The sequence below is a fragment of the Leptosomus discolor genome, chromosome 8 (assembly GCF_034619465.1).
Source record: "Leptosomus discolor isolate bLepDis1 chromosome 8, bLepDis1.hap2, whole genome shotgun sequence".
NCBI lineage: Eukaryota > Metazoa > Chordata > Aves > Leptosomiformes > Leptosomidae > Leptosomus > Leptosomus discolor.
In genome coordinates, this window is record NC_141398.1 from 54,516,553 (window position 1) to 54,543,226 (window position 26,674).

Consider the following 26,674-nt stretch of genomic DNA (forward strand, 5'->3'; position numbering starts at 1 on the left):
TGTTCAAGTGATCCATAGTACCCTGTACTTCAGTGAGGTCAGGAAAGAAAGAAAAAAACAGAAACATTCCTTTTTCAACATCTATCCAGCAATTACTGTACCTCAGACATTCCCTTAGAAAAGATGTCTCTTCCATCAGTGGTTTCTGCGGCACCATGTCTTGCCTCAAAGCAAAGTTAATTCCAACATCAATTGAAGAGAATCCTGGCACTGAAGGGTTCAGATAACATGCTGCTATCAGTTCTTCTTCGTGCATGATTTACAACATTGCTTGCCATAAAATTTGTGGTTACAGACACCGTGCTGGGGTACCAGATGACACCACGTGAAGAAATCCACACAAGAAGGATCATCTGAAGAAAAAAAATCCAAGCAGTGTGGTAAGACAGTGTTTCAGCAAGTCTACAAATCAGGCAATAGTTCTGCACACTTGTAGGCATTTGGTAATGTTAAAAATACGATGGGTAGCTCCATTCAAAGAAGACGAAACATGAACTAGCTTTCATCTCAAACGTACTAGTTTATTTTTTAATTTGTTAAGAGGTGTTTAATTTGCTAAGAGATCAAATTTAATTTGATAGAGTGGATATAATTGGAGGGTCAGAGGCTAAAGGAATTAAAAAATTTAGAGCAGTTTGGGAAAACAGAAGGAAGTTCCGCTGTAAAGGTTAAAAAAGTCATCTGTGTTTTCATCTCTGATTACAAACGTTATTCTAAAGCCAGGTCCTTGTGAAAATGAGCCTGCTCCATGCCCGATGCCGACTGCTTGTGGCCGTCAGCACCCCATGGAGTTTACCCGCACCCCAGAGCACGTCAGCTGTGAGTGTGTGTGCACCTACACACAAAACGCTGCAAGGCTGAGCGCAGGGACCCTGCTCTGTGCACGTGTGTGCACAAAGTGCTCTGCTATGGGTTTGTGTTCCCACACTTCCTAGAGGGACTTCGTTCTCTCTGTTTGACTATGCAGGGAGCCTAAGAAATCTCTCTTCTTAGACGCCTTGGTTAGGTGGCGTGAATCCAGGGTTTAGGACTTTGACTGTGCCGTGGTGGTGAAATCTTAATGAACTGCAATGGGAAAAAGAGACAGGCTGACGATGTTTAGTTCTGAAAAGCCCAGCTTTTAATTACAAATACAAATAAGCCATATTTTTCAATTAAGGTTTTATTTCACTTAAATTTATGGGCACAGCCCAGTCGCCTTAAAAACATTTCAGAGCTGCTCCTTTCTACGGTTTTGTAGTGGATGCTTTATGTGTCTTTAAAAGAGCGGAGTGATGATTCATACAGATGATTTATAAACAAGTTCACCATGTCTGAGAGAGCAGTAAGACATTTAAATGAGGTTTAGCAAAATTTATAGCTAAACTGCAATCTCCTGTGAGCATGGGAAAAGACTCCATTCAAGTCTCAGAACTACTGTTTACGTGATCAATAAAAGGCATTTACAAGGAGACAGTGAAGAAGAATCTAGCCCCCGTCATCTGCATTCTCAGATCAGCCAAGCTGAGTCACAGAAGAGGAATGCTCCCTCGCATAGCACGGACACCTTCCTCACATTCTGTGGGCCAGGAGTCAGCTCCGTCTTTCTACAGGAACTTCTTTTGATTAGTCACCACTTCGGGTTTTTTGTTACCTTTTATATGATGGTAAAGGTGATTTTGTGTATCTTTGTCACCCTCAAATTTATTTGAATGAATAAGAAAATAATTTAATGATAATTTTTTTAAAAGATGCCATTTTATTCCTCAGTTTTTAAAAGCATGCTCCTGTCTGTAAATGCTAATGTCATGTAGAGCAAATACTGAACAAAGAGTTGTCCAGGAACAAGGAAGCTCAGTACTGAGCTGCAGCCTTCCCACTCCACAGCATTGCCTTTCTAGGCAATTGAGTGTCCGTAGGGACACAACTGGGAGTTCAGCACCAGCTTTCACGTTACTTCACCTGCTGTCCATCACAGAGAATTTGCTGCTGGGAGGATCCACGGCAGACAACAGATGAAAAACATGCACAGCACAAAGTGAGGAAAGTTGTTCTGATTAAGCCAAGAAGCACCTGTCCCGCCATGGAAGGGTAAATTGTTCAAAAATTATGAATATTTTAAAAAAATAAAATATGAGCACTGAGGAGGCACTGGTAATTCATCCTTATGCCCCTTTTGAAGACCTGAGTGCAATGCCAACATCACAGAGGTATGGCCAAAATCTTTACTGTTGGGACCTAATCCAAAGACCATCGGAATGAACACAAAGAATCCCACAACCTTCAGTGGATGTGGATCAGGCTGTCAGTTCCTTATTTCTATTTACTCAAGTATTTATACATTGTTTAATTTTTCATTGATTTTAAGCAGTTGGATTTACTAGGAGTTACGGTGACCGTAACTGCAGGTAACAGCGGGATGGAAATGACCTGGTTTGTATAGGAAAGTGTGTAAACTCTCCCTGAAACATTAATTTCTTGACTGTGATCACTGAGCTGGAGCTGCATGACTGATAATAGAGACTGATTTGCTTCAATGTGATTCCAGCACAGCTGGTTCCCTCTCCATCTGCTGAGTTAGAGAACAGCAAAGAGATAATTGATCTCTAGAGCCTGACGACCCAGTTATAATAAAGGGGAAAGGGCTCCTGCAGATGTGAGGAGACAGAGAAACAGGCCAAGGCCAAAATTAATAACAGACATTACTGCAGACATGAAATACGGCAGAGGAAGGCAGGGGTGAAAGAAAAGTGCTTGCTGTATCATGACAGAAAAGGATGTAATACAGAAACTCCAAAGTACAGCAGAACTTTTTAGGAAGGTTAATTTGAAGCGTTAAGAACATTTACTTATATAAAACAGCAGAACTATTTACTTAGCCCTTTTAGGGCCATTTCATCTATATAACCTTGTTTGGCTTCAAGTCCCCTGATAATTCAGTTTGATACTCTGCACATCTTCAGCTGATGCCGCAGAATGCCTGTTAAGATATCCCTGAGTTTTACAGGGTTTCTGTGCACAGTGAACGCCAGGAATCGAAGCAGATGAGGGGGGTGGTTGGCTAATGTCAGTTTACAAGATGCAGGGCAAGAGCTTGACCTTTACTCCCAACTCTATTACCACCCTTCTCTTGCCATCCGGCCTCGGTTTTATAGAGGTTACTTTCAGCTCCCAGTCTGAAAATTGCAACAAGACAGTTCACGCACAGTACTTTGAAAGCCAACGTTTAAAGTGCTTTAGCGTGCCTCGGTAACACATGTTATAGGGGACAAACCTGGATGCCATGAGCTTTTTTCCCACAGTTAAGAAGGACTCACAAACTGTAACCAACTTGTAAGCAAATATATGGGACGGGGCCCATGCACTGCTCTCTGCGGTGGTTCTGAGAGAGCCCCATCATTCTGACTGACACAAAACCTCTTGCTCCTCCTGCTTCTCTAGAATTGCAAAGCACACCGTGGAAGTAGAGAGGGATACAATAGACCTACAAGTGGGGACAGAACTTAATTTCATGTTCCCTGACTGCACGTCACACGCTGATCAGAAGCAGTAAGAAGAGAAGCACATTCTAGACAAGGCGTGTTTGGACTCCTAGGATATGGGTGCAATCTGAAGCTTGGGCTGACTTAGAAAGACTAAATATAAATGGCAAATTCTTATTGCTTAGTTCAAAATTTGCTGGTTTTACTCATAAACCAGTATCAGCATAGGACGATTCTGTTTGTGTAATAGTAACTAAATAACAAGATAGTATAATGATGCAGCTCAGAATCAAATGGCATAACTTTTTGACGTGCTTTTTTTTTTTTTTAACATATCCCTGTTTCTAGAGTCTGTGTCAGTTTTACTCAAGTCTGCTTTAAGAGGGTTCACTTTGAGAAGAGATGCTGTGGTATCAGAGAGCAACTGTAAAGCTGGAAAGTCTGAGAAAAAATCATTTGTGAAGGAACATGCCAAATGATAATCTTCAGTGGGTGTAACTGGAAAAGGTGATTTTTTGCTGAATATAGAGTTCTAAGCAACCAACCCTGCAGCAGCATGGAGAGCTGGGCTTTACCTCTTTTCACAGGGACTGGGCAGAAGTTAGTATTGCAGGCTCTCAGGACTGCTGGTTTCTGATGGGGCAAGCACCCAGAAGCTGGTCTTCCTTGGCGCAGGCACTGTACGCTCCGGGTTTGCACTCCTCCTCCGCACGTTACTGTGCACTGCAGAGAGGAAGAAAGAAAAAGCCGTCTTTTCGTCACAGAGACTCTCTGGGAGCCCATGAAAGCCAAAGGAGTCACTTTCAAGGACTTTGGATGAGACTTTCAAAGTGAGAGAGGTCAGGATTGGATGTGTTGCTGTTCAGCAAGCCCCATCAAGACCAACTTTTCAAAGATGTGTGCATCTGTTCTCCCTTCCAAAAGTTTGGTTATTTAAGGACTCAGCTGAAAATTTGGTTCCTTACTTAGGCATCAAGACAGAAACTGAACATTTCAGAAAACCTGTTCCTGATTGTCTGCACTGATTTCTTTTGAACTCTGAGCCTCTGGGCCCAATCCTGCTGTATGAACAGAGATAAAACTCCCATTGGACCCATAATCATGGCAGTATCTGGGGAAAAACACTAAGTATTTGCAGAAAGATCTATGAAGTATTTTAAATGAATAAGCCTTTTACTTGTATGTGTTTCATGAAAAGTTGTCTTTGAGATAAATGTGATCATTTTCATCTTACTACAATTGCCAGCCATACACTGTTTCATGTAAATGTTATTAAATGAGTGTGTGTCTCACTGATATGCGACTCATAAAGTAGATAAGTTCCAGAAATACAGAAGCTTGTTTGCAAGAATGTAGAAACAAATACAGACTTATCCCGTAATTAATCATAGTATTTAGGGAATTCCAGGCAATCTGTGCAGATGCTCACATACATTGTGCATATAGATATGTAATAGTTCAACCACAGTGCATTTTGAAGAAGACTGAGAAGAAAGTGTTAGAAAAAGCGTGGAATGTAGTGCCTGTTGAGCATGAATAACATTTTTCGGTGACGTTCTTCAGTTTCAGGACGGAGAAATAAGCTGCACCAAAGTGGTGATGGATGTGGACCAGCTGCATCATGTTTCAGTGGCTGAGTGGTGCAACCTGCTTTAAGGAATGGCTAAATGCAGGAGAAACCAGTGGACTGTTAGTACTGGAGATATCTCCTCCATACGATCAGACATTTGACTATGGCACAATGTAAGACTGGAGCTACTTTAATCTAGGTAGCTTGGACTCACATTGCCATAGTCACAGCGGCATGGTCTTCAGCATTTACACCCAGCAGGTTTCTGTCCCACTCCAGCTCGCGTTCGTTCTGGGGCGTATGATACCGCGGCTTTTCCAGGTTTGGTACTCTCTAAGGCCAGCGCTGCAACATCACCTTCTCATTACGGTGGATGCACTGTCCAACAGTCAGCAGTCACATTGCAGTTGTGTTGTTCTTTGATGCTGTGTAGTGAAAAGCACTAAGGAATGCTACTGGAGCTACTGTGTAGAGAAACTTGCTCCTTTTGTAAAAGCCAAGACATGAAATGGTGCTGGAGAAAGAGAGCTGGCTGGGACAAGGACAGAGAGGCCAGAAAGTTTCCCGTTCCTACCTGCTGCCAGGGTGAGGAATACCAGCCAGACACCATGTTATACAACGTTTGCGATGGACAGGCTCCCTTGTTACAGGCTTCTTCCAGGTTGGTGTTTGGTTTCTTGATGTTTCTACATCTTCTCTGAGGAAAGGTGATCAATTTCCCATGGATGCTTTTCTCACCGCATTTTAATTCTCGCCTTTGCACACCTGGGCCACAGGAGGCTGAGCACTGAAGAAGCAAAGTACACCTTTCAAATGTATAGCAAGATTTAGCTAAAGGAAAGTGTGCTGTGTGCAAGAGACACCAAATTACGTGAAACAACAGTAGTATTATAAAACAAAAACCACAAAGACCATGTTCTGTAAACTGAAATATGAATTCAAGTCAGTGAAAGTCCTGAAAAACAAAGACGTCAGGGTACACCTAACTACAGCTGGATGTAAAGGACTCCGTTTTCAGAGCAGCTTTTTTAGAACACCTGATTTTCAAATGACAGCTTAGCCTTCTTTCCCCCACATCGTTTGTGTGTGTCCCTGAGTCAATGTTTCCAAGAGCAGCAAAGGAAGGCAGTGAGCCATGTAACCGCACCACTTTACCTCACTCCAGGAAGAAATCACCCACTGGAGTCGGTCGTTTTTGGGGCAGCGTCCTAGCACACAGGTCTGCTGGGATTCAGGTTTATGGTCTCTGCTGCACATACTTTCAGGCAATATCTTAACCTTGGGAGAACCGGTACTTTTGCAGTAGACATCCCGTTTCTTAACACCTCTCCCACAAGTCTTGGAGCACTGTGATGGGAAGAAATAGTCATTTGAACTAGAGGAAACGAAAATTGGCATTATTTGTATTTTACAGCAGAGCATAGAAGCCATGGCTATTGCACTCTGTAGCTGCCATTATAATATAAGTCAACTTGAAATTCTATTGGAACATAAGTAACAGTAACATCTGCGTGTCACTTCTAAAACATCGTTCTAAGTGCTTACTTAATGTAAGCTATGAACTCTTACAGCCCCCATGTAGAACAGATAAGTAATATCTCTCTTCCGTAGATGAGGTAAGTTGGGCTTGTGAGCAAAATTCTTTTTTCCCTTGACAGCATAGTTGAAAGCTGGTCCTAACCTCCCATCGCGGCATCTCCCACAGCAAGATGTTCTAAGTTATTTGTTATTTTGTCCTCACCTTGGCCTAGAGGGATGAGATGGAGGCAGAGACAACTACCCAGGGAATCTATACATAACTCCTTCACCAAATGAATCTCACTACAAAACAGAATCTGATACAGACAATGGTTAAGAAGTTTGACTAAAGATATTTTAACTGCGACGATTACAACTGAAGCCTAGGAGAAGTCACCGGTGAATAAATATGCATTGCTGAACTGTGATTCTGTTGAAGGAACAATCTGCAGCTTTCAATGCCTTAGCATACAACAAAATGCATGAATGAGCTATTTCTGATGAAATGAAGAAATAAATGGCCCTGAAATAATGCTACCAGCTTTCTGCCTTGTTGCATCCTCTTCTAATTGTTCTTCTTTTCACTAATAATTAAGGGGCACATTCCAAGGCAGAATGCTGCTCTACCACTACCTGTATTACATCACAACTGTCTTTAAAAGATTTCATGAAAAGAGTTGTACTGAGGATGCAACAGAAATATCTGCATGCTGAAATTCTGTGGTTTCAATCTTTCCCCCAAAGAAACAAAAAACTCCTTTCATTTAAAATTACTCTGATTTGTGTAGAGAGGCTGGGTATTTTGCATTTTTTCCATCTTAATCACTTTGAGCCTGTGATATAATAGCTTTCAGTTGAATCTTAAAGTCTTCACTGACTTGTTCAATAGGCCTGTTCACTACATTTCAGCAGGACTTGTGAACTTGATTTTCATAGGCTTATTTGAAAATGCCAACTTGAATTGTAAGCCTCCTAAAAAGGAGGAAAATATATATTTTTTTTTTATTTTTTTTTTTTTTAAATTTAGAGGAAGGAATGTTTGAAAGTGTGAATGTGTTTGAAGACTTTGTTCTTCCTTTTTAAGTATCTAATCATCATACCTGATTTTTATAACCTCCTGCCATGTTAAGGTTTCCTTCATGTACACTGGAAAAGAAAGTTTCTTTTTGAGTGTTAAAACTCCGTTACGATGGACTATTGAGTAGTTACTTGTCTGTCATAGTACACTACAGGGCACTCCCCTGGAGAGGCAGTCTGTGCTTCTCAGCTGGGAATGCCTAGGTCAAGATGTTCTTGAACACCTAAAGAGCAACAGCTGCAAGAAGTGTACACAGAAGTAATAGATTTTTCAGTAAATTTATATCCACCTTGAACACCACACTTTAATCCACCTCACTAAATTAAGCTGGAAAAATAAAAATCACATAGCTCCTTTTGATACAAGTGTACTGTCAGCTCTCTCTTAAATCCCAGATTTCCCAGTACTTCTTTTATTCTTACATTAACAGTTCATACCAGCATCAGTAGTAGTGAAAGGGCAGAAATGAGTTTTGTGTAAGGGTGTGTGTGTTCTCTAACTCCGGCTGGTTTAATGTCAGGCAGTTCGCAAGTTTGTAAGGCAGGGTGTGTACACACAGGAATCTGCCCAGGGGCCTTATGCCCCTCATGGCAGTTAACTGCAGCAGTACTCTACTTGCAGTAGAATAGTTACTCGAACAAAGGCAAAAGTACAGAAGTGATTTGTGGACATGTAAATCGCAAATTTAACAACCCACAATTCACACATGTGTGTGCATTACTATGCAACTCTAACCCCAAATATTTCTTCATTCCTTGACTGCGTGTTGTCTCTCAGAAAAGTTAATATTGCTGTGGGAAGTAATCTCAGAGGGGCGTTAATGGCTTTCAAGTATTCATAGAGCCTTAAGTTATGAAACCAGAAAAAATTATCCATCCATTTATATGTACCAAAAAGGACACCACGTGTCCACTTCTGGCAAGCCCTCCTGTGTGAGCACTTAGGAAGGCCAGTTAAAATATATACATAGTTTACATATTATCTTCATGAATAGAGTCACTTGCAAAATACTGATCTTCACAAAGTTTGCACTGTTCTTTTTCAGCAGAGTTTTTGGCAATATTTTCATTGTGCCAGCAGACAAAAATGTAATTTTTTTCTCCAAATTACCTGAGACCATAGGCCAGGGCTCCATTCAGGTGGGCAGTCCTGACTATTGCACATCTGCATCTGTGTTGGGGTGCTGACAGGACACAGAGAATGGGCCACTACCTCCTCTCTTTGGAAAGCCCTTTTCTGGACACACTGAACGAGACGGCTTTGTTCCCCTCCTCCACAAGATTTGCTGCATGTGCTCCATTCGCCTGTTGACCAGCTTGAAGGAGGAAATGTACGTTAGAAACACAGGAGTCCAATTTCCTTTATAAAATCAATACACATGAGCCACCTATCAAATGCAAATTATTCAGGGGTTCTGCTTAGTCTACTCTCATGACGTACTGGTATCTGCTCAAGCAATCAAAAGGCCATCGTTGCATAATCTTGTCTTCAAAGCATGGAACATTTTGCTGGAGATGAAACATCAGTCACACGACTGGAAAAACTAGTATTACTTATTTACAGTGCTCATCTACCAGAACCAGCTTGCCTAGGAATCCAACCTGGAATCTGCAGTTCCACCAGGACTGAGAGAGATGCTGCCATTGAGGCTGCTGGAGCATCTAGGAGATCTAAGGGTCTGGCTAACAAATCACGTCTATGCTTTGAATTGAAAAAAATCTCTTTAAAACAGGAGAAGAAAAATCTTTCCTAAAGAAATGGTAGGTTGGTCACTTTTGTCACTTTGGCTGCTGAAGAGACCTCCAAACAGACTAACAGACCCAAGGCCAAAACCAGAAGCCAGACAGATGGAGAGAGTTCTGTGAACTAATAAGATTTGATTATTGGAAAGTTCTGCCCTTTGTTGTTACATGTTTTCCCTTTTATATCTCTCTTGGAAGACAGGGCAGAGGAGGAAGCTTCACCTAAGCTGATATAAGGGAAAAGCTGTCATGGCCGGGAAAGAATGGGCCCAGTTTAGCTGAGCGTGTACGTCCCAATGCACTCCCACAGGGCGACAAATGTTGGCATGGTGCTGTCCCGCGGTGTTTATGTCAAACATTACTGGCCTCTATTCACAAAATAGAACTTGCTTGCTAAAATCGGCAGTCCTGTCATTAGTGTCTTGAGGATTTAAATGTCCTCAGACTAATAAATTTGGCAAACAGATGATGCAGAATCTAAATAAAACAGAGGGAATTTAACCAGCAAAAGCTGTTGGGCAAATCTATACTCCAGTCACAGGCACGCTTCTGTTACACATTATGTCACTGAAGTTACACAGTCTGAAGAACTATTGCCAATTGCTTAGGAAAAGTCCAGTTTTGAAATGTCCATAGCTGCTCAGTATTTCTATTGTTGGAGCACTGAGAGGGTCCCCAGGCTCTGTGGAACACTTTGCAAACATACAACCAAGTGTCTTTGTCCTCGAAGGCTTACACCGTAACACCAGAGGTTTCAACTGGATAGGAAAACAGAAGTGAAGAAACAAAGGAAATCATGAATGACTAAATGATTACTCGATTGAGAACTCTTAATCAAAGACACAGCACTGAAATTAGACTGGAGTTTTAAAACAGCAGTTTTACAAACTTTTAGTAATCTGTGCCACAGAAAAGGTTCTCATCTCAAATCCGACTGCCTGGCCTGTCCTACTTCCATGGTTTCTCACAGCATCAGGCCTGTGACCACTGGAATAGCTGCCTACATAACAACAAGAAAGCTTTTTTTTTTTTTTTTCTTTCCTTTCTTACTGTGTGACAGATGAACAGCATCCCATTTGCCTGTCTGTTCACATCTGCCTAAAAACAAAGCTCATTTTAATTTGTAAAAAATGTATAAAAAAAGCCTATTTTTGAAAAAGCCCTTTGGGAACAGAAGAAATCCCAAGTCTCAGTCTAGTAACCTCAGTAACTGCCAAAAGTAGTGGGAAATACAAAAAGCACTAATTTAAGGACAAAGAAATATTAATGTGAAAAGCCAGTATTTATGTAATTCCAGAACATGTCAGAAGTTTCCTTTTTGTCTGATTTATAAATATTCGGACCATTGCAATACAAACTTCTGGAAACAAGTTACAGTTTTAATCCATTTTACAACTTTTAAATACTTTGCCTTGATGTTTCTGACAACGGTGATTGGTAGGGCAACCAAAAGTGTTCATTTTAAGAGTTTATTCACCATAACTGCCCAGAAAGTTCCCCTCTTCACAGAGGAGAGGGCAATAAACCTACTTTAATGTCCTCTAGTAAAGCGCCATTTTCCAAGATTATCTGGGCTGTGATCCAAGAGTATCTTTCATTAGCTCAAATAACTAAATAATTATGACCAGATTTGGTGGCTCTGAAATCCAACAACAACAGTGTGCGGTACTGATGCCTTTCTGCGTTCTCACTGTTGGGACAGTAGTTTGTTCCTACTCAGACTAATAAGTCTTTGTTCTTATGCAGTAATTATTCCTCGCTGACCTTTGTAAGTCTGGAGTCTCTTTTATGTCACCAAACTGACACGTTTGTATCTCATCTATTATTCACCTCCTTCCCTTGCCTATTATACCTACCATATTTGGGTTTGCTTTATTTGCTGGCTATTAAGCATTCTTCGTTTCCTCCATGGTATTTATTAATACTACATTTTTTGATGCTGGCAGCCTAGGTTTTACGAGAAATATTACATGCCATGACTTTCTGAGCAGATTCCTCAGCAGAGATATTCTGGCGTAGTTTCACTCAGCTGAATGGTAATCTGTTAGATTTAGACATGGTCCTACATGTAGATCCTCCATACATTAATATATCCTAAGGATTTTTGAAATAATTAATTAGTGAGTTGAATTGTTTTCCCCTAGAGGTGGCTTGGGGCTTTTATGGCTTTTTTTTTTTTGTACTCTTTTTAGGGTTCAAGTCATTAATTGTGTTTTAAAGTAGTAAATCTAAGAAAACCAGAGAAATTTCAGTACAAGAACGTTGCACTGCGTGTCAAAATGGATAATCAACATTTTCAGTGATAGGTATATCAGTGGGTGTTCAAAATACATCGGGATCTCTGGTTAACAGAAATAGAAGTTTCGTGTGTGGTCAATAGAAATGAACATGATTTTGGTGAAGCTTTATAGCATAACAATGACACATCAAAAAGAAGGTAAGCATAAACAGCTTAAAAAGACTTCTGGGAACATCATAAACAATATATTTCTGTGTACATGATACTCAGTTCACTGATAAAAGTAGTTCTAGCAGAAGATAGGTCATATATGAAATGATTGTGGTTGCCTACAAAGATTACTTAAAATTGGTATTGAGAAAATCATGTGGCTACACGCAACCTACAGAAACTGCTGAAGCAGGAACATGGGGCTCTCATGTCACATCTTACCACTATTTAAACCTTATCTTTATCATTTTGTGGTCATAGTGTGTAATTTGCTGTTTGGAATTTGTGTACTCTGCTGTAATGTTTAAATTTTGCAGGAAATTCCAGACTACTACTGGACTATTTTTTACTGTGTTCAACATACTGCAAACTATGGATTTTTAAATAAAAACAAAGCCACTGCAGAACATACACATTTTTTTGCTTTGCCCCATCAGCCTCTTCTGGACTGGGGGAGATGAGGAATGCTTCTGATGAAACTTCATTAGATGTGTTATTTCATGAAGTATGGGAGTGGGCTTAGCCAATTGCTTTTACCACGGCAGAGTAAAACGAGCAGATGACACCAGGTCTAGAGCTTTCCTCCATTTCCTCTGCCTTCTGCTGCCTGTGCGCTTCAATGCATCCTCCACTGTCTGCCTTTCCCACTGAAACACTCTGAATTTGTTCAACATATTGCTTTAGAAAATCTCCTGTTCTGGAAGTCAAAATGTCTTGTCCAACATAGTACAGCTTTTCTGATCATTAGGATAAAATTAAAGTAAAGCCAAGGTTGCAAAGTCAGGAATTCAAAAGTGAAACCAGCAGCAGGAAGATGGCCAATGTGTCCTTAAATCTACCCATTTATATTCTAAGCCACATAAAACTGTGTTTAATTATATGAGCACACATATTTTTTTTCCAAAGGACCCCTACTACGGCTACTATAAATCAGTGTAACTAGCTCCCTTGTTTTTAAAGGAGCTCTATTGATTTAGACCAGCTGGATTCTAAATGCTTATCTATATGTCAATGTCTTGCTTTGCATCTTGTCTTTCTTATGTCTGTCAGAAAATATTATTCACATAGGCAATGTCTTCGTATTTATTTTTGTGGGCACCAGGAGTATTGCTGACCATTTATTTGGTTTAGATAGTCCTCTTCTTGGTATCATAATACTTTGTGGGACATTTTGCCCCCAAAAAATCACTAATTACACTTCACAAGATTCTTTTAACCTAATCTAATATGTGGAATCTGAGTCATGGGGCCAAGCTTCCACATGGGGAGTAGCACTTTACTCAGGAAATGGTCTTATTGATTCAAGGTGAGTAAAGGTGGCAGAATGGGCCTCTAAGTAACTTAGATTTACTCAGTGTCACATAGCTAACCCCAGCATGGTGACAGAGCTGCAAGCAATCCTCAGGAGGTCTCGCTTAGCAACATCAGAAATACTGCCTCTATTATTATCATTGGGCAGAAGCCTACACAACTAACATTTTTAAACAATGACTGGTTTAAGTTACAGAATAAAAGTGGGTTCATCTAGCAGGCTACAGAATTCTGTGTGTCTATTGGGGGAGGACTTCTTTCATGGCAAACTCAGTCATAAAGCGCAGCGAAAATGTACAGAAATAAAGAGAACTTACTATGCTGGGCAGGGATTAGTATTGCATAGTTTTGTTTCAGATGAAGGCTTTGTCCTTGGGCCACAAAAGGAGGAATTAACTCGTATACGATGATGTTCTAAACAGATTGCTTTTGCTGTAAGGTGTCCTATGGAAATAGTAGAAAAAAATACAGTAAAATAAACATTTACTCAATATATAAGAGAAAAAGTAGTAGGGAATAATTTTAACTAAACAAGTCCAAGCTCATCCTTGGTACAATTCCATTGACTTGAACTAAATAAAATAGGATTTAATTTGGCACCATGTTTTTAACATTAATTTCCTTCTCTGTAACACAGATGCTATTGAAGTCAGATGAAACATTTTAATTATAAACAGTGTATTTGCAGAACCTTCCCCCAGCAAAAGTTAGCAATTCTTCAAATCCTAATTCCCTGCAGAAACAAGCAGTGCTTGCTTAGAGCTCTCCTCATGCACTTGCAAACTGCAACAAATCATTCCACAGCTTTTGACAGTATATCTTTACAGACTTGAGAATTATGCAGGTTCCTGTACCTAAACTCTACCTGGTCATCAGGACAGATTACAGAAAAGACTACAAGTGCCTTAAGAGAGGGAGTGATTTTATAGATTTATCTTTTAATTGAGACATATCATTTACCTCACACATAGTTCATTGGGCACAGCAGGTCAAATTTGGAAACACAGCTGTTTCCATCAGCTTTATATCCATGCTGTAACCTTCATTTGTTTTAAAGGGAAGCAAGAAAAATACAGTTGTCATATTTTATGTCTGTAGTGCTCCTGGTGGGCCTTTCCCAGTTTATTGAGTTGCTGTGGAGTCTGACAACACACTGGCAAGACATTCCTGAATTTCACCTGGACTTTTTTGCCGGTACAGGAGCATAACATGGCATTTCCTTCATTACCTAGTCCTATTCTTTTGTATTAAAGACCAGTTTTCTGCATTCATTACATCCCAGAATTACTTTCACTGACGAAACATCCGGGATTTAGAAAAATAGATAGTCTGTGCAGAGCAAATACCTGAACAAATATGGTAATAAGAAATCCTTAGCTTATAGAGAATTTCAGACTTTGACCTAGCAGAACTCAAATATTTATAATTAAACAGTGAGAAGATCAGGGTGCAACTGTCAGTAAAGGTCTTGATAATATTTTAGTCTTCAATTACAGATGAGACAAATTTTATTCATTATTTGGTATCTTTCTATGTTCCCAAATCACAGCACATCAAAGCACATATTTAATTCCCATATTACTTCCACAGCAGGATATCATATGCACACGGACTGACCTAAAGAAAAAAGACTGACTCACTGTAAGTGGCATGAACTGAGACTGCCATGACTTTTTTTTAGCTATAAAGGCAGTATGAAGTTCCTTCATCTATGTTATACACTGTCAGATAGAAAAATAAGGACCAGGTGTTCAGTGTAAACCCTGTATATATTGATACACACGTTTGCAAAATTAAAGGCAGCTGAAATGTTTCAGATGCTTTAAAAAAGTGGAAAAGAAGAGGACTGGCAATTGGAAAGTTACCTACCACCACCACAAGTAGCTGAGCACTCTGACTGCACCGTCACCCAGGAGTAGCTATGGGTTTTCACAGATGTCTTGTTTTCATTGTTGGTTTTGGAAAATGTGTATTCCCAAGCAATACCAGGATTTTTGCCTTGTAACAGGATCTACAGAGGGGGGATTGGGTTTTTTTTTTTTTAAAAAAGGGGGAGGGGTTAAAAAAAAAGATAGGGATTCTGTCATTCTGAAGGAAGATGAACTAAACATGATACGCACATAATATATTTATACACACCATGTTTGTGAAAGAATTTTCAGGAGACCTAATGTTTTGATAAACTAAAAACCATCAAAGTAATTCCTAAACAGCAAAACTTTTGGTCAGACTAAGACCTGCAGGGCATATAACAGAAGAGTGCAGAAATACATTGTTCAGCACAACGCTCCTTTAAATCAGAAGGGATTTGACTGGATTGGTGAAGCAGAAATGCCTTCAGTAGATGTGAAATATTATCCAAAGACTTTTGGCAATGCAGTATTAGTCACTGCCCCTGCCCCAGCTCTCAGTGCTCTGCCTCTGCAACTGGCCCTTAACAAATGGGTCCCTGAGTTCACTGGGGGCTCACTGGTAGGTACTGGAGTTTGCCTGTGGCGGTGCAGTGGACGGAATAAGGATTTGGCAGTGGGAGACATTTCCTCCCTTTTAGTAAGCAAAGTCCTTCCACAGTGCCTTCTACAAATGAAGAGCGGCCTTTGCCCGTTAAGTAAGCAGGACATAAATACTTCAATGCTTCGCTGAAAGAAGCTTGAGCAAAGCAGTAGTATAGCTGTGTGGGAATAGAGGTGGTTAGAGGTGGCTTCCTCAGTTCTTGAGGCTGAGGGTGTAAAATAGATATTTTTTTCTTGTAAAAAAAAATGTTTCTTTATGTAGTCTGGTGATAAATTTTGTTTGGAAGACCCTCAGCTGATAAAGCTTCAGTCCAGGAGAGGACCTATCCCTGGGTGTCTACAAGGGAAAAGAGGTTGGAAAAATCTTTTATTCATTATTTTAGCATAATGTGTTAGAAAATTCATAGAAAGTGTGATTGCTGACTATAATAACAGTCTTTAGTGCATTTATATTCATGCTTAATAGAAAAAGTGCAAGAGTTTACAGTTACTGAGCTCTACTAAGTTTTAATTCTTCACCAATACAGATCTGGCCATACAAAGAGCAGGTGCAGTTAACCTCACTTTTCGGTTAGCACTAGCATTTCAAGTAAAATTTCAATCTATAGTAATTATTACCGTTCAAAATATTAATAAAACAGCAGTTAAGTTCACACAATGTCTATCCTGAGTGCTTAGGCAATCCTTGTAGGGAGAACTGATCTCTGTATAGACTGGTTCCATAAATTAGCAACAAGCTTGCATTTATGTCGTTTAAGACCAAGAAACATAATAGCATTTTGAAACGTAGCCAAGGGTTTTAAAGTATTCTGAAAATGTACCTATTGGAAAACAGAAATTACCCGTGAGAGTGAAAATTCAGAGCAAATTTACATGACCTCCAGCTCAATAATGTTGAACACATGAAGGATCTGGACTGCATACCGTTTACTTTTCTAGAAGAAAGAAAAACGGATGCTATGTTTTCCATTCGTAGTAGCCAAAGATTTTAATTCAGTCAGTGAACCTTAATAATGATCCAAACTGAAAATATAGCAATTAGGTGCAAAAGGCAAAATACTTCCAAAAGAATTGGCAAGTATGTGCCTTCTCATTGGAGGATTCAGATTAGAAGATCCTCCAAGCACAGGTAAATTAAAGTACTTCATGTGAAAGTTTTCATCTCACCCATCCAAGCTTAATTCATGAGCACCTTAGAATACCTGTGAGATTACGGAAGAAATAGATCTGAGAGTGACTACAGACCTCTCTATTTTTACTGAATAGTCTTGATAGAAATAATGTTACTGTATCTGCTTTAGGGATGGGTCGTATATATATGTATATATCACAACTATTTTACAAGAACAGGATTAAAATCAATTAGGAAATTAGGAAACATTAGAATTGAGACCGCTGGGCAACTTCATGCTGCCCTGAACAGATGCACTCTGAATGCCTGGATCTCGTACTGGTTTCCAGAAAGCCTCTACCACGTTCAGTGTTCACAGCACATGGTGCTGACTAACGAGCCTATTACAGAGTGTCCATACTTTTCTTTATGCTCATTCAGCGGTGTGTCGTTCTGTGCCCTATTTACTATGCTCTATTCAAACTGTTACCAGTGCAACTTTTTTCAGGACCTTTCTTTTTTCCTTGGCTATTCGTCATTATCTGATGTAAATGGCTTATAAGATTTAACAGCCCCTTCAGATGAAGCAAAATATCTCTTCTATATAAATGTCCGACTGCTGGTAGCAAAAACTCCAACAGCTGTTCTACAGTCACTTTGAATCTTGAACCCCAAGCCCATGGGCATTAGCGTTTCTAGAAAAAGCAGGTTGCAATAATAACAGTTCACTCTACTGTCCTTTTCTTAAGGACAAATTGAGACAAGTATCTAATGGGTAAAGTTTCCAAACATGTGCTTCAGAAAAAAATAGGGTGTATTAACTCTAATAAGAATTGAGCCCTGGAAAACTATTCTTTAATTACACCGATTCCTCTCTTGGTTCTTCTTACAGACCAGACCTCAAAATTATTTAATTCGCTTTTACTCATTGGAAGGTCCTACGAGTCAAAGGTATTAGCGCAGATCTCAGCATATTGGGCAGCCAGAAATACTTTCAGAGAATAGCTTTATTTTCTTCTTGTGTTAGAAAAGATCTGGCTAATGTATGAACAGTCAAAGTCAGATTTCCTCTTTCATGGTCCTATGAGGACGCACTTTCTCCCATTTCAGTAGGTGTTCTGTGTTCCTTCAAGTGCAGAGGCTGAAATTCTATCTGGCCTTTTAGTAAGTCATGTGTCAAAAGAGGAGGAGGTCTTGTCCTTGTGTAAGGGTTAGCCCTCATCTAATTTGATTCTGACAACTGTCATAAAACCGTGCTATGTCAGGGGCCAAAAAACGAGTAAAGCTTAAAACTTTTCTAATAAAAATATCTTAAAGTATTAGACTGAACACTTGTCTTCTGAAAGTGGTCTTTGCTTTGTGATAGTAGAGGCAAGAAACAGAATGACTGCACCCTGAACAACAGAACTCAGAACACGGAAGAGGGAGGGTAAGATAAAAGTGGCAACCAGTTTTACTCCTGTTACAGCAATATTCTCCTGGTGCTTCAACAGAGTGAAGGGAACGAAGAGCAAATAATCTCGGACGAGTTACAACAAGACATGTTAGTATCTATCACTTCAGAGAACAACCACACAGTGATGCAAGAAACTTGCAACTGCCAGCTCAGTGAGTGCCTGCGGGGTAAATCCTGCTCCCCAGGCAAGGTGGGCTACACCTTTAAGACCTTGGACTACACCCCTTTCTTGTGTGCTGGAAAGAGGACACAACTGCAGCAGGCAGGTGGAGTGAACGTCCTCTGTTCCCTGGCCGGCAGCCAAAGCTAGAGCCCCTTCCCACCCAGCAGACTGGGTATGCGTGCAAAGCAAGAGCTGCATCACAGTCAGGTCTCTTTCCTCCTCTGTTATCCCAGCTACATAGAAAACAGGCAAAAAAAAAAAATCTGGAAAAGTACTGGAGACAAAATATTGCAAGGCACTAAACTATATACTTTAAAGTCCCTGGCACTCACTGAAAAATAGCATACACTGTGTAATGTTCAACCAAGTCTTCATCAGGAATGCAATACTATTGCAAAGTTGCAATTTTGACAAAGTAATGAGCACATAAAAAGTTTTCTATCATATTTTCAAACATTCATTATAAAGCCCTTCCTTAACAACCCAATAACTGAAGTCTGTATATACAGCCAAGTTATCAGACCTACAAATTTGGAAAGACCTCCAGTGCTAGTCTACTTAACTGGATGCATTCCAGCATCTTTTCAGCCAACTGGCATTTGCTCCCAAATTTACAGCTGGCAAACAACCTCCTTAAACATTTCCAGTTCCTCAATAGAACTGTTTAATGTCTACCTTTAACACACCAACCACCTGACTTCAGACACAACACTCAGCAGCTCTGACCGCAGGGCGCAGAGTTATAAAATTTACAGCTTCTTGAGTTTGAAAACCACAGACTCTACGGCTGGAATCTGCCAGATCTGTTCTGAAGAAAAAGAACTGTGGCTTTTGCTTAGGGCACAAAATGTTAAAACAATGGATAAATTGAATTCTCCTGAGTAAAGAACCTTTTCCTTTTGCTGCTAATTTTGATTTCAAAGCTCAACCAATACATTTTCTAAACTAGCTGTGCATCTGCTCCTTTGTTTGAGATTATTGTATTTCTCATGGCTACCCTGAGTTTCCAATACAATACTCCATTTTGCAGGTCAAATTGTTAGAGTCTATCAGCTTGCTTTGTCATGATTGACTCGGTGCTTTTCAGGTGTTTTTTTTAATTTTAAGATGCGTGTGTGAAGTTACTTGCAACACACTGAATTAAAAGAGATTAATTTACACAAGTTAAACTCCCTTTCTCCCATAATAGTCTGTCCAATGTATAAGAAAGTGTAATAATGCCTGGCATGTAATAAGCTGAAAGAATGACTCTTTATCTCTGTGAAGGACTTATGGACATTTACAGATCACTTACAGAGTGAAACTGAGCATAGAGAAAAAGCCGGGTAAAGGAATAGCTACTGTTTATCCATATGTGCTTCATGTATTTCCATCTTTACTCATTCTGCGCATGCATAATTTACCAAATGGGCATGAGCTCAGGCTTTGAATCCCAGCAGCATACATGGTAGCTCTGATTCGAGCCTTCAAATTGCATCTACACTTCCTGGTTCACTCCCATGCTTTGTCAATCGTGGATAATTTCTTTAGGTGGATGTAACAGAGTCAAGCTGCGTGCAGTGAGCCATCAATTACACCAGTAAGGGCAGACAGAGAAGGTTGTCTGTGTGCTGTGTGGAAGACTAGTGCCTGACCATGTTATGCTTGCAAGGCCTGCAGTTTTCATCCACTGCGAATCTACACGCTGTTTAATAAATACTGTAACATCCAACATCCTAAGCCACATTCTGATTTCTCTGTTCAATCAAGATCAATTCTATCAGCTTTTACAGATTTACTTTGTTTTCAGTACGATAAATCTAAGCAAGCAACTTATGATGCTGATGGAAAACCATTTAAAACAAGTTTTAAAGAGGACCATTGTCTTGAATGGGCAGTTATTGGATGGGATCCTTGACAGTGGCTAACACCATTAGCTTCAAATGAAAGTGAGAGAACACCTGTTTGGAAAGCACCAGTAAAGGAAGAATTACCCATTGGTTACTTAAGCCAAACCTTTAAACAAAAGGGGTTTTATCCCATCAATATTTCTAAAGCCACTTTAAACACAATCTTAACTAAAAGCTTATGACAAACTATTGTTTTTCAAGAAAGTCCACTAAGGTCATTAAAAGGGAAAAAAAAAGAAAAAAGTATCCTTGAAAGGTCCTGTATGATCTCATTTCTCCTTCAGCTGTTTCAAATTTATCTTCTGTTGTTATTGTGTCTCCATTTTTTTACTGTTCACATGCTAAATGTACAACCTTGAGAGATACTGTCCAGCTAATCTCTCCTCACTAAAGGAGAACCCTTTTATCTGTTGTATTGAATCAACATCTGTATCTTATAAGCACAACTTAGTTCTCTTTAGCTTACTTTCTCTTTAGGGGAAATCAGTACAAATTTATCATCTAGTAGCTAATAATAAATGTAGTGCTTTATAACTGCAACTTGGCTTTCTCCCAGTGGCAGCTAGATCATTGGTAAAGTCATTCCACCTGGCCTCCTTTCTCTTTTTTCCCCCTATTGATAAAGAGGAAGCGAGTTACTGGTTTTGATTAGACATGTTCCTGCCTTGAAGCTCCATTCACTTTCTCTTCCCGTGAATGTCTGCCTCTTTGCAAACCATCCTTTCCATCTGTTACTTATTGCTGTCAAAATAAACTATCTTTTTGTCACAAAGATTTCACAATTTTTTCATTCAATATTTCACCAAGTTTGAGGTAAACTTTAGTGAGGATACTGATACTGCCTCATCCTGAAAAACTTTACACTGCTTTCTCAAATCATATTTGACTTCTCAAATCAGTCAATTCTTCATCCATTTATTGACAGAATGGAAAACCAAATTATTAAACTCTCTGGTTTTAAGCTAATTTATCAATCCCTGGTCATGCAATATTTTTCATGCCCACGTAACAGTTCAGTTTCTTTTGGCCTTTCAGAATCTTTCCCATTATTAAAGCAAGTCATGAAGGGTGACAATATTTCAGCAAACGGGTGTCATGAGTGAACCTCATACGAGTTCTGATTGATAGAGCCTGGTGACGGCCATGTCCCTTGTGCTCTGCTAGTCTCTTCTGGAAAGTATTTTCAGCTGTTAGTGGTGCCCGCTGGCAGCCCTTATTTGCAAAGCTAGACAAATGAATGATGAATTTACTGTTTGTTTCTCCTCAGGTTAAATATTTTTCGGTTAACAGCAAAACAGTGACAAGGTCTTTAAATTGAAAGTCCTGACCTTAGATTACCTATGACCAAATGACAGATAAATGAGCTGAATATATTCAACTACATTTAAAAAAAAAAAAAAATCCAGCATGTTTCCATTTAAGATGAGACAATTATGCTACAGAAAGCATATTTTAAAAACCTGGTATTAATTTCTAATCCTAGATTATCATTTAACTATCATATTTATACTCCTCTGTTTGTTATTTCATCTAACCTGAATCTGACAATTTCGGGAACTGCCTTCTGAATTCATTAATATTTTTAATTTCAGCTTTTATTGTTTTTACAAACCCACAGTCACCAAACTATCACTCACACTAACTTCAGAAGGATACAGATACACAAATTCTGAAGGGCATCGGCTTACTGGTTTTTGCCTTCCTTCCATCTGTGAAATAAATTCTTGAACAACTCAGAAAGGGTTCTGATGAATTCTAAAATCTCATCATGCATTTACATTTCCAGTAGCTGTGCTCAGGAAAATACTAGTCCTACACATTTAATGACACATTCATCTCACAATGTTCTCCTCCTCCTCAGAAAATATTTGGCCACTATATTGGTATTTTTTTCTCCCACAACTTAGTTAAATTACAGATTCACTGCCGTCTTTGGTATGACTTGTTCCAACAATTGCATACATATAATATATGTAAATTTATATATGTGTGTTTATTTTTTTGTGAAATTCCAGGATAAATAAGAAAAGCACTTTATCAGTCTTTTTCTTGTCTCTTACCCATTTTTCAATAGTGTTTCTGCTTAAATTATACACGACCTATTGAAAACCCTGATAGAAAAATAGATGCGTAGGAACATACTGTACAATAAGACACAAATACAAAACATTTTTTAGAACTGCAAGGCTGAATTTGTGATATTCAAGACAATGGGGAATTTTAAGATTATTTTTCTATTTTGGATTTCATTCTTCTCTCTTAAGCCATGCTTCAGATGTCTCTTTCAAGAAAATATTTTGGAGCATGACTGCGTTTCAAAGGAAGTGATTGCCTTGAGCACAGACGTGCCAGACCTGTCTGGACCCATACCTGGAGAGCACTGGTCCCATCCTCTCCTGTGAATGTTGCTCAGAGGACGTGCATAACCTGAACTTTCTGGATACGTGAAGGCTGATTTGCATTCAGAAACACAGTTGGAGACCTGGACTGTTTGAGTCACCGCACAAATGTCTAGCAAAACTATGACTACAAAATTAAACAGGTACAAGCTGTGTTAATCTGCCTTTCAGATCATAGGGGAAGGGCAATAAATAGGCCTACAAAACCTATTTTCTGCCCACCTGAATAATCGAAGTTCCTGTGTTTATGCGTGCAGTTTATTCAATTTCTCAATACCTGCAGAGTGCAGTTTTACAACGGCTCGCACTAAATTCTTCTGGAAACAAAACCTAGTCTAGAAAATAAGTATTAAATTTCTTTTGAATACAACCTAATAAAAAATGAAAAAAAAAAAAGTGACAATTACAGGAAGAAGTTGAGGTCTGAAACCTGGAAAGCCTTATCTTACAAAAAACCAACTTATTTGGATAAAAAAAATGTTGGGTTTGTGTATGCTGCTTTGAAAATTACAGATGAGATAAAAATGAAGTGAAAGCTACAATGTGATATGCTTAAACACTCCTTTTTTCAGCCTTCTATCAGTGGCTGGTATTTATAGTTGAAGTAGGATTTGTTTCATTATTACTGCTGCAAACAGAACTTCGGCAATATGTGTGTTTTCTCATAAAAGCATATTTCTTTAGTTTTCACTGGCATTTTTGCTGCTTAGAGTTACTGGTAAATCATCAATAAAGCAGATCTCTTTATCTCTTTTTGGAATTTGGCTTGTTGAATGTTGCTTAAATTATTGAAAGGAAAAAAAATCTTAACTACAACTCATAGATACATGTAATTGAGGAATATGTAACTGTAACATTTTCAGTCGTTAGAATCTTACCAGTGCCAGTGGTGTAGGTATTTCAATAAAAATACAAGGGAAGTTTAAATAAGCTCCCAGAGGAGCAATAGCCTCCAGTTAAATGCTAAATCTTAATAAAACTGTTTAGCATAATTTGATAGGATGAAAATAGAAGTGTTACTTGGCATTAAATTTTTTTCTTTAATCTTTATTCTGCAAAGTATATGCACGATATGCAGCCAAGTAAGTCATCTTGCAGGCAGTTTATTATTCATACTTTAGCTCTGTGATAATACAGTTCAATCTACTTTGTATTACGACAAATAATATTCCTGAGAGTTCAGCTTAACATTTTGTAGTATTTATAAGTGTGCTTGTTTCTTCGGTGTAAGGCTATTTTGGAGACAATTTGCAGACAGGGAAGCATGTCTGTAACTTGTACATCGAACTCTTCCTTGGACTAAAGCATCCCTATTAACATACAAACCCAAACGAAAATTCTTCAACTGAGAAGAAATGTTTTAAAAAGGCATTGCAAATTGTGACAGTAATTTGTGAAAATACACGCCTTTAGCCCATGTCAAACTGTCTGTTCTAAAACATGTGTTCATCCTGAAGTACTTTAACATGTGTTCATGGTCCATGAACTTCAGCAGCTCTTAAAGATACGTTTAAGTACATTACTCAATCAGTACGATTAGCAGTGAGGCTCTTCAGTATTCCAAATATACACTTTGCTGAATAGTTGAGAAAGTTTAAATAATCCTTGAAGAATATATTTCATGTCACAGACCATACTTACAGTGTTTCTTAGCTTAACAGAACAAACCTGCATAAGGGAGGCAGAATGCAGAGTCCTCAACTAACTGCTCCTGCTAAACTTCTGCAGGAGCAGTTTTCAGTTACGGTGTTATACGATGGGACGAAGAACTGCAGATTGCTGCCTCAGAGAACGGGTGCAGCACTCGCTCTCGTGCTCCCCATGGGCACACCAGAGAAAGCTGTGTCTGATAGTGAGCTGACCAGAGTATTGCTGGAAGGTGTGGGAAGGAATGGAATCCTTTCTGGGGAGGGCCTCTTCCTTCTCTCAGGGAAGCGTTCATCAAAACAGACATAACAGATGAGTTACAAAGCCAAAGATTTGTTAGAGCTGCCTAACAAAGCAGGCAAACTAATGGAGCTAACAGGGAGCAAAGACTTCGGCAATGCAGCCAGAAATGGACCCTCAAATGTTCTGATGCTTTTTAAAAGAAAAGTTAGTAAAGTAACCTAATGCAGAAAGAGATTTTTCTTAGAACAGGATTATTAGTGGCCAATTTCAAAATTGCGACACCAAATTTACTTCCTACTAAATATAGTTTCAATACAGGAACACTGGCAGACACAGTGGGTGATACAAATTTGACTGAGAGGTAAACATATATAAAATCCATTATTTTAGATGCTATCACCAATAGAACTGAATCAACAGAAATCACACAGGAGCCTACGTGTGTTACTTTGACCATTTGTGGCCCAAGGTAGATATAAAAATGGCTACATGTGCCTACAGTTTCAGAAGCATTATTTGAAACTGTTGCCACTAAGCCTTGCCATAATGTTAGATTTAATTTTTACATCACTGAATTTTATTTCATACTATTTATGGGATGCATTTATAATCTCTATTACCATTGTGCAGCAACTGAGAAATAATGCTATATGGTGCGTTTTATGCACCTTCCTTTTCACTGAATTTGTGACAGTTTAATAAACTTCAGACCTTGATAAACTGGTGAAAGGACTTTCAATCTAGCATGACCACACAATTAAGTCCGAATACTATCATGACTCAACGCTATTCTTTAATCTTGCTCAGAGCTACAGTGCAGAGCTAAAGCTGTCGTTACCAATTCTGTAATAGACATCAAGGGAAGAATAAACAGAAGAAAGCTTACTTCAAAGACCAGCGTCTCATTAGTCGGTCCTGCTGCATATAGACTCTCCGGATGGTTAAAAGAGCGTTGATAATCAAAAACTGTTCCAGCGAAAGAGAACTTTCCTGGCCAGTCAATTGTCCAGTCTCCTGTCAGATAATACTTTTTACTGAGGTTGCGCACTGCAAGGTAGCTGGTGGAGATTTGCATTTCGTGGAGCTGTATACTGCGTGCTCCTGCTGGAACAGTGACCACAGCATAGTAGTCTGCAATGAAAGAAGTAAGCAACATTTTTGCAGTTAATATACAGATAGAGATGGCTTATCATTTTTGAGCCAAATTGAAATTTTTGCAGTTTAAAAGATATTGAAGACAGCTGTTCTGATGCACCAAAGTTACTCTGTTTTCACAAGGAGAAACCAGTTCTGATTTTAACCCCCCTATGCAGCCTGTAATCAGAGTAACTCTGAGGTATTTCAATGCCTGGAATTTTTCTTTGTGATTAAAGACAAGAAAAAGCAAGTTCACCTTAGAAAAATGCAGAACAGACTAATGGTGGTTTCACTGTAATTGTTTTACCATGTTTTCCCTGTAGTTTCCCACAGTAGTTGGAAGGTACTACTTCCATCACGGACAAGGTTTTTGAGGGGAGGTACAGTAGGATGCAGATCACAAAGCCCTGAATACCACTGGAACTCCCTGCTGTGAGCCTTTGCACTCTGAGCATGTAGAAATCTCACTCATTCTACAGTCAGATGAGACACCACTGGCAATCTCCACACGCACAGCACACAGCTAATTTCTCAGAGCATTCAGTTTAGATTATTTTTCTAGTGTTGGATCTCTGTATTACTATATTCTAAACAATTACCTGGCCTATATGACTGTAGTATTGACATATCTTATGATTAGCAGTAAATGGATCCTCAAAATACTCCCTCTGGATAAAGAAATACTATCTGCATCTTATGCCTGAGAAACTGTGGCATAGTGAGATTATTTCACAAGAATCCTGTGACACTCCACTAAAGTAAAGTCCACCTCCCAGTGACTGGATCATCCACTGAATCAGCTGGACAGCTTCCAGTCAACTTAATTTGAAAATGGACATGGAAATACTGTCATGTTTGGCATTATGCTGTGTATTGCTTTTTATATCTTCTACAGTCCCATTCCAGTCAGAGCTGTTGACAGCTATTTTTTCACTTAAAATCTCTTTCAAGAGGAAATTCACACGTAAAGGGAAAATGTGGCTTAAG

At 39.2% G+C, this 26,674-nt stretch overlaps 1 protein-coding gene across 1 annotated transcript in view; it reads right to left on the reverse strand.

Moving 5' to 3' along the window:
• Positions 1-237: 237 nt before the first annotated feature.
• Positions 238-26,674, reverse strand: part of ADAMTS18 (ADAM metallopeptidase with thrombospondin type 1 motif 18) — a 76,839-nt gene continuing 50,402 nt past the window's right edge. Inside the window, exons 16-23 of the mRNA XM_086469110.1 lie at positions 25,437-25,681; positions 14,999-15,140; positions 13,447-13,573; positions 8,738-8,942; positions 6,187-6,378; positions 5,606-5,818; positions 4,037-4,184; positions 238-353 (exon numbers count right to left, since the gene is read on the reverse strand). Of these exons, the coding sequence (XP_086325236.1) occupies positions 238-353; positions 4,037-4,184; positions 5,606-5,818; positions 6,187-6,378; positions 8,738-8,942; positions 13,447-13,573; positions 14,999-15,140; positions 25,437-25,681 (1,388 nt within the window). The remainder of the gene's footprint in view (positions 354-4,036; positions 4,185-5,605; positions 5,819-6,186; positions 6,379-8,737; positions 8,943-13,446; positions 13,574-14,998; positions 15,141-25,436; positions 25,682-26,674) is intronic.